This window comes from Fukomys damarensis, unplaced genomic scaffold (genome assembly GCF_012274545.1).
Source record: "Fukomys damarensis isolate Sample0158 unplaced genomic scaffold, DMR_v1.0_HiC HiC_scaffold_12, whole genome shotgun sequence".
NCBI classification, from domain to species: Eukaryota; Metazoa; Chordata; class Mammalia; order Rodentia; family Bathyergidae; genus Fukomys; species Fukomys damarensis.
Window position 1 is genome coordinate 53,238,198 of NW_022900924.1, and position 7,441 is coordinate 53,245,638.

At 53.9% G+C, this 7,441-nt stretch overlaps 3 protein-coding genes across 8 annotated transcripts in view; 1 reads left to right on the top strand and 2 right to left on the bottom strand.

Annotated features, from left to right (window-relative positions):
• LOC104862338 (EEF1AKMT4-ECE2 readthrough transcript protein) overlaps nt 1-403 on the bottom strand; it is a 38,879-nt gene extending 38,476 nt beyond the window's left edge. For 3 of the 4 annotated variants that reach the window (XM_033762601.1, XM_033762599.1, XM_033762600.1), the window contains exon 1: nt 67-307. In XM_033762601.1, coding sequence (XP_033618492.1) covers nt 67-262 — 196 coding nt within the window. In that variant the 5' untranslated portion in view covers nt 263-307. Of the gene's footprint in view, nt 1-66 lie in introns of all 4 variants that reach the window. The other variant, XM_010624267.3, reaches the window with a different exon arrangement.
• A 413-nt stretch (nt 404-816) lies between these two features.
• Nucleotides 817-6,863, top strand: Alg3 (ALG3 alpha-1,3- mannosyltransferase). Of its 3 annotated transcripts, none has more exons than XM_019207518.2 (9): nt 817-884; nt 3,542-3,641; nt 3,739-3,886; nt 3,991-4,151; nt 4,447-4,567; nt 4,970-5,175; nt 5,290-5,366; nt 6,404-6,548; nt 6,625-6,863. In XM_019207518.2, exons 2-9 carry the CDS (start codon nt 3,568-3,570, stop codon nt 6,785-6,787), a joined length of 1,095 nt encoding a protein of 364 aa, XP_019063063.1. In that variant the 5' UTR covers nt 817-884; nt 3,542-3,567; the 3' UTR covers nt 6,788-6,863. The 3 variants fall into 3 exon arrangements, with proteins under 3 accessions (XP_019063063.1, XP_010622566.1, XP_019063062.1); XM_010624264.2 differs by lacking the exon at nt 817-884 and adding an exon at nt 953-1,179; XM_019207517.2 differs by lacking the exon at nt 817-884 and adding an exon at nt 976-1,142.
• A 78-nt stretch (nt 6,864-6,941) lies between these two features.
• Nucleotides 6,942-7,441, bottom strand: part of Vwa5b2 (von Willebrand factor A domain containing 5B2) — an 8,614-nt gene continuing 8,114 nt past the window's right edge. Inside the window, exon 16 of the mRNA XM_019207471.1 lies at nt 6,942-7,436. Coding sequence (XP_019063016.1) covers nt 7,294-7,436 — 143 coding nt within the window. The 3' untranslated portion in view covers nt 6,942-7,293. The remainder of the gene's footprint in view (nt 7,437-7,441) is intronic.

The window sequence follows — 7,441 nt, forward strand, 5'->3', positions numbered from 1 at the left end:
AGGAGAGCGAAGACCGGGGAAAGCGCGGGGCCGGTCGGGCAGGCGCCCCGGGCCGGGACTACCCACCTAGCACCAGGATACGGTCCTCGGGCCGCAGCTCCGGCTCCAGGAGGGCACGGAAGGAGGAGAAGTTCCCGAACCACTCGTAGGGGGCGGAATCGGCGGCGCCTTGGTAGCGCAGGTCCCAGTACTGGACCTCGCAGTACTCGAAGTTCCGCTCCGGCAACGCCGGCAAGGGCGCGGGGCCCCCAGGAGAGGCCATGCTAGCTGCAGCCTCCGGAGCCCGGCCCAGCAGCCAATCGCAAGTGCCGGAGGCGGGACCTTCGGGGCTCCGCCCACCGCCCTCGGTTGCTCAACACAAACACGTGGAACTTCCGTCTGCCGCCCGGCGCTCTTCGGAGAATCCTCCGGTTGGAAAGCCGTACCGGATCCTGAAACCCCTGGCTGCCCAGTCACCTCGGAGGGCCGTGCCTGGTGTCAGACTCACTCAGGCTGATCACTGCGACCTCTCGAGTTTCAGTTTAAACGGCTTCGCCCATTAAGCCTAAAAAGTAGCTGGAGATTCACTTTTAATCAAGCCGTTTCTGACTCCAGGAAGGCTCTGAAGGGAGGTGGGTGGGCTGCAGGCAGGGGCTTTGCCCTCTAACACAAACTCGAATTTTTCCAGCACAGGTAAAGTGGAAATGAACCTGGAATGCAAGGAGGCAGGACTGTTGCTCTTCTGAGCAGACTTTCATCCTGTATTAGCGTCTGTGTGTCTGGCTGGGTATATACCGAGTAAAACTTTGTTCCTGCTCTTACGGCGTGTGTAAACAGCTGGAGGAGAGAGATGTGGAAGAAACAATTTTAGTGGCGTTAAGCCTTGACTTTGGCCTCAGCAGCAGGTATTGGCTTGGTGGAACTTACCTCGAAGGGAGCGGAACCTAAGTGTCGAAAGGTTGAGTTTCCGGGTTGTGGGCCCACTAAGGCGGCGCACTGTCAAGATGGCGGCTGGGCTGCGGAAGCGCGGCCGGGCGGGGTCCGCGGCCCAGCCGGTGGGATTCTGCAGACAATGGCTACAGCGCGCCTGGCAAGAGCGGCGCCTACTGCTGCGGGAGCCGCGCTACACGCTGCTGGTGGCCTCCTGCCTCTGCCTGGCGGAGGTGGGCATCACCTTCTGGGTCATTCACAGGGTTGCATGTGAGTGCGCCGAATGGGAGAGGAGGGGAGGGAGGGAGATCAGAAAAGTGATCCAAACTGGGATCCGGAGCTCTGTGGTGCCGCCGCCTGCCTCTCAAGCTCAAGGTCCCGGGTTCGATCCCCGGTACCCAAAAAAAAAAAAAAAACACCCCAAAAAGCTAGACTTCAAAGACCCTCGTTCCTCATTTTCAGACTTCTATTCCTTACTGGGGCCCCCAGTCTGTTCCACAGAAAATGCGATCTTAATCCTGCCCGCATAAGGAAGGGGAACGACCCCAGAGGTTTACTTTCTGCCTTGACCATTCAGCCTGCCAGACTAAGAAAGCAAACCAGCCAGGAAATCATTTCTGGGCCAGAGTTAGCTCCTGCTTGTCTTGGTGTCTTTGGACAAGCCCCTTCCCCTCCCAGATCTCAATTTTCTCACCCATTTGATTCTGAGATCTTGAAAGTACTTTCACAACGATGGCATTTGTGCCCACTTGATTTCATTATGCACATTAAATCTAAATGGGCTTAAGGCACTGGCTTCCTGGCTAAAGACAGTTCATTCAACACATATTTATTGAGCACTTATTGTATGCCTAACGTGCATAGGTACCAGAGGTAGTAAGAGAGATGAGTGTGGCCCAAACAGATAAACTAGCAGGCACCTACACTGCACTATACTCACATTGTGATAGTAGAGACAAGATGAACACAGGCGGTCCAAACCTGAGAAACCAGGGAAGGTTTCGTAATGATCCCTTGGAAGGTGAGTATGAACTAGCCAAGTGAGGAAAGAAAGGAAAGGGGAGAGGAAGAACCCCCAACAAAGGAATGTCAAAAAAAATATCCTTGGGCAGGGGATGTAACCCAGTGGTGTCATGCCTGCCTGGCAAGCACAGGTCCTAAGTTTGATTCCTGGCGCACACACACACACACACAAAGCTTATCCAGGCATGGTGGTGCACACCTGTGATCTCAGTACTCACAGAAGGATTGCTGTGTTTGAGGCCAGTCTGGCTACAGAGTAAGTGCAACTTGAACTACAAAGCAAGATCCTGTCTTAAAAAAGAAAAAGCCTAAGCCAGGCGTGGTGGCGCACACCTGTAATCCCAGCACTGGGCAGGCTGAGGCAGGAGGATCGCTTCAAGTTCGAGACCAGCGAGGGCTACACAGTGAGTTCCTGAGCAGTCTGAACTACATAGTGAGACCCTGTCTCAAAAAACCAAAATAAATAAGTAATTAAATAATTTTAAAAAGAAAGCCTAAACATAGGCACTGTGGCACACGCTTATTATCCCCGAATTTGGGAGTCTGAGGCAGGAAGATGGGAAATTCTGTGCCAACCTGGGCTGCATAACAGAACCTTTGTCTCAAAAAGAAAAGCAAGAACAAAAAAAAACCTCACAGCCTAGTTGCTTTGAAGAACTTGGGGAATTAAAAAAAAAAAAAAAAAAACAGCTGGAATGAGCTGGGCATGGTGGTGCACCTATAATCCTAGCACCTGGGAGGCTCAGGCAGGGGGATTGCCTCAAGTTCATAGCCAGCCTGAACTACAGAGCGAGACCTTGTCTGAAACACAAACAAAAACACAAGAAAAAACAAAAAAACCCAGCTGGAATGTAGAAGACTGACGATAGTAGTTGGACATTGAGGTGAAGTTGCAGAAATTGATATCAGATTATAAAGAGATTTAAAAGCCTTGAGATAACATGGCGTTTCAGAATGTGGGAGTCCTAACTGCACGCTTAACTCACTGATCTTAAACTACCTAATTAACTTTTAGGCTCCTCTTGTGATAATGGTGTGATGGAGATGGATCTTTATCTTCAGAGTTTTAGGGAATCATTGAAGAATTTTAAGCAGAGAAACTAGATAATGATTTATATTGTAGGAAACTGATGCAAGGTGGAAAATAGATTGTATTTGGGTGAGGATGGAAGTCAGAAGCCTAATTAGAATACTGTCCGGATACAGATTATGTTAGACCAAAATGGAGTATATGGAACCTGCGAAGAAGGATGAGCTAGTAGAGATATTTAGGGTGAATAGGCAAGGCTTGTTGACCAAGGGTCAGCAATGAAAAAGAAGGATATAGCAAAGATGATACTTACATTCGTGACCTGGTCAGCTAGGAGGTTGGTGGTGCTATTCCTAGAACGCGGAAAGGACAGCACATTGGGAGTGGGAGGAAGGAGCATGAGCTCAGTTATAGGCATCCTGGGTTTCCCAAGCGATTGTCAAGCAGTTAGACAGACATGGGGTGGTGACAGAAGCCCCGGGAATGGGCAAACTCTGTGCTTTGGTGTTTGGGGGACATGGGTGTGAGCGGGGCAGGTTCTGGACTGAGAAGTAATCAGATTATCTTACCTTCTTCCAGACACAGAGATCGACTGGAAGGCCTACATGGCCCAGGTAGAAGGCGTCATTAATGGCACGTATGACTATACACAGCTGCAGGGTGACACTGGACCGCTTGTGTGAGTGGGGATAGACGATTGCAGGAGGCTGTGAGGGGCTGGCTAGGTACCGGGCTGCTTGACCTGCCCTAGGCCCACATCCCCTGTCGTCTTCTAGCTACCCCGCTGGCTTTGTGTACGTCTTCATGGGGCTGTACTATGCCACTGGCCAGGGCACCGACATTCGCATGGCCCAGAACATCTTCGCTGTGCTCTACCTGGCCACGCTGCTGCTTGTTTTCTTGATCTACCACCAGACCTGCAAGGTGAGTCTGCTGCAAGGACCAGAGGCCCCCAGCCTGTGAGGATGGGTCATGGAATGGCTTAGGATGGGGAGCTGACCTTGTTCTTCACTGTGCCTACCCCTTAGGTGCCGCCCTTTGTCTTTTTCTTCATGTGCTGCGCCTCTTACCGTGTTCACTCCATCTTTGTGCTGCGGCTCTTCAACGATCCTGTGGCCATGGCGCTGCTCTTCCTCAGTATCAACCTCTTCCTGGCTCGGCGCTGGGGCTGGGGCTGCTGCTTTTTCAGGTTTGCACCCCTCCCTTCTGGCCCTTCGTCTTACTTTTTGCAGCAGAGAGAGTAAGGGAGTGGCCACCCACAAGCTAAGTACAGGATAGCATCCTCGGTTGGAGTTAGTCCTTGTGCATTTGACATCACCTTCAGTCTGGGTGCAGGAACTAGGTGTCTGGCCCTGCATGGCCTGCTCCCCAGCAGCTCCAAGTGTGGGCCCGTCCTCTGCTTGCTGACAGGTGACAGAACAGCTTTAGGCCGGGGACGCAGGCCTGGAGCCCACCTCGACCTCTCCTCCCCGTGCTCCCTGCAGCCTGGCGGTCTCTGTGAAGATGAATGTGCTTCTCTTTGCCCCGGGGTTACTGTTCCTTCTCCTCATGCAGTTCGGCTTCCATGGTGCCCTCCCCAAGCTGGGCATCTGTGCTGTCCTTCAGGTACCCCTCTGCGCCCTTCCCGTTCTCAGGAAGGGGAGGCCACCCATCTGGCCTCCTCCATCCTCAAGGTTTCCTCAAAGCCAAGAAGTAGGGTTTTGAGTTGACTCTGAGCTGGCAGCCTTCAGGTCTGTTTTAGCTTCCATAACCTAAAACAGAGCTGTGGGACTAGCGGCCTCAGGTTTTAGCTGTACCTGTGGATGACGTGGTGAACCCAAGCCTCAAAGCCTTGTTATTCCCTTCCTCCTCAGCTTCTCTGGTTAGGCTGTGGGGAGGTAGCTTTCCTGCTGCTCCTGGTGGGAACTGGGGACCTTCTGGAGGTCCCATCCTGCCCCTGCTCCCTTCAGGGATCAGCACAAGGCTGAGGCGAGCCTTGGCAGCCCTGCTGACATCACAACCCCTCAGGTAGTGCTGGGTCTGCCCTTCCTGCTGGAGAATCCCATTGGCTACCTGTCGCGCTCCTTCGACCTTGGCCGCCAGTTTCTCTTCCGGTGGACAGTGAACTGGCGCTTCCTCCCGGAGGCACTCTTCCTGCATCGTGCCTTCCACCTGGCACTGCTGGCTGCCCACCTCACCCTGCTCTTGCTGTTTGCTCTCTTCAGGTGGCACAGGTAAGAAGGGAGTGGTACAGTGAGCAGAGTTGGGGGAAGAAATAAAGAGCCTGAGCTGTGGGTGGTTTGGCCTATGGTGGGGGCTTAATAAATGTCTGAATTGTTTCTTCCCAGGACGGGAGAAAGTATCCTGTCACTGCTGAAGGAGCCCTCCAAAAGGAAGGTCCCACCCCAGCCCCTCACATCCAATCATATCCTTTAAATCAAGGAAAGGTAAGTCCTGTCCTCCAGGTGTCCCGTGCTGTCAGCCTCCGGTGCCTGGAGACCTGGGCTGGGGAGAAAAGCCCGTTCATAGAGCTCCTCTTCTGCGGCCCTGTGCAGCACTTTGTATAGTGAAGCGTGTTTTACTTTGAATTCTGAATGCCGAGCTGTGTAGCCAGCTGTGGTGACACATGCCTATAATCCCAGCTTTGGGGAGGCTGAGGATACAAATAAGTTCCAGGACAGCCTGGACTACATAATGAGACTGTCTCACTGAATGAATACAGGGGGTCTTTGACTTAAGAAGTCAGTTTGGTCCCGAGGGCTAAGTTGTAACTCAAGTTGGTCAGTTGCCTTCTGAGTCTCTCTGTTGTGTGATTTTAGGCCACACCTTCTTCTGGGCAGAGCTTAGTATCCTTAGAGAGAAACTGGCCCAGGATTCTCATTTCACCTCACACGGGAAAGGATGCTGTCTGTCGTGTTCCTTCCAGAACTCTTCAGGGGTTAAATCTGTGTCTGAGACCATCTGGAAGCACACGTGGCTGGCATTTGGGTCATAACTCAAGACTTTGGTCTTAAGTTAAAACTAAAATTCTGGTCATAACCCAAGTTGTTCATATGTCAGGCCGGTCATGACTCCAGGCTCCACCCTACATACCCATATGTGTATGGAGCAGTATAAATAATCGAGCTATCACAGGAGTGCTCGCGCTAAGATTTCTATTTCTCTTAACACTTGAGGCTCACAGGAGACCTGAGGTAGGGAGATTCTCTCATCTTCACTTCGCAGACGGCAGAGTCAAAGCTTGAAGAGGCCAAGGAGCCATTGTCACGCAGCTCCCAAGTGAGGGATCCAAACTCCCCAGTCCTTATGGTCCGGCATGGTTAATTCGCCCACAGCAGGCACATAGGAAGGGCAGAGCCAAGGGGCTTTGTGACCCCCAAACTTCTGGCCCCTATCTCAGGACAGCCCTACCCCCAGCTCCTGCCTGTTTGATTCCTGGCCTTGGCCTTGACGGTCACCTACAGATCGTGTCCACCCTCTTCACCTCCAACTTCATCGGCATCTGCTTCAGCCGCTCCCTCCACTACCAGTTCTACGTCTGGTACTTCCACACGCTGCCCTACCTCCTGTGGGCCACGCCTGCGGGCTGGCTCACACACCTGCTCAGGTACGGCAGCCTGGCCGGCCGGGATGCATCAGCCCTGGAGCCGGACAGCACTGAGTGGAGCGTTTCTCCCCTCCAGATTGCTGGTGCTGGGGCTCATCGAGCTCTCCTGGAACACGTACCCCTCCACGTGCTGCAGCTCTGCTGCCCTGCACGCGTGCCACGCCGTCATCCTGCTACAGCTCTGGCTGGGCCCGCAGCCTTTCCCCAGGAGCGGCCGGCAGGGCAGGAAGGCCCACTGAGACCCACACCTCCACTCCAGCCCTGGCAGGGCCGGGGATGGGCTCTGTCCTGCTCAATAAACCTTGCCACACGGCCCTCTGTGCAGCCTGTGTGGAGTGGGGGCCTCTGATGCCAGCAGATAAAGAACCACTCTGGGAGGCTGAGGCAGAGGATCACAAGTTCAAGCCCAGCCTAGGTAACTTAGTGATTTAGTGAGGCCCTTCAGCAAACGAAAAAGGGGTGGGGCTAGCTCAGTGCACAGATCTGGGTCCCCCCTCTAGTGCTGTGAAAACTAAAGGTTAAAACCTCACTCCCCCTGTGGTCCTGAGAGGCACTTTATTGCATAGGATTTGGGGGCTGGCTCTCTTCTCTTCTGCTGAGGCAAGAGCTCAGAGCCTGGGGGCAGCAGCATGGGGAGAGGGGAGGGAGAGAGCACAGGCAGGCACTTCTGGGAGCAGAGGGCTGGACGGAGGGATGAGCCGCCCAGGACCCTGGGCAGTAGTGGCAGTGACCAGGGGCGTGGTCCTCACACGTTGGCCGGGCTGTAGCACAGCAGGTGGAGCTGGAGGTTCTGGTCCCAGTGGCGCAGCAGCAGGAAGAGCCCGCGCGCTGCGGCCTTGAGGGCGGCCAGGTCGAGGCCTTCGGGCAGGTGCTGGGCCTGCAGCCAGCAGTCG

What these genes read in the sequence shown, in the direction of transcription:
- Alg3 (XM_010624264.2), top strand. Translation starts at nt 984, where the DNA reads ATGGCGGCTGGGCTGCGGAAGCGCGGCCGGGCGGGGTCCGCGGCCCAG. An exon ending in GCTCTCTTCAGGTGGCACAG is followed by an intron (nt 5,176 to 5,289) that starts GTAAGAAGGGAG and finishes GTTTCTTCCCAG; the next exon opens with GACGGGAGAAAGTATCCTGT. An exon ending in CCAGCCCCTCACATCCAATC is followed by an intron (nt 5,367 to 6,403) that starts ATATCCTTTAAA and finishes ACGGTCACCTAC; the next exon opens with AGATCGTGTCCACCCTCTTC.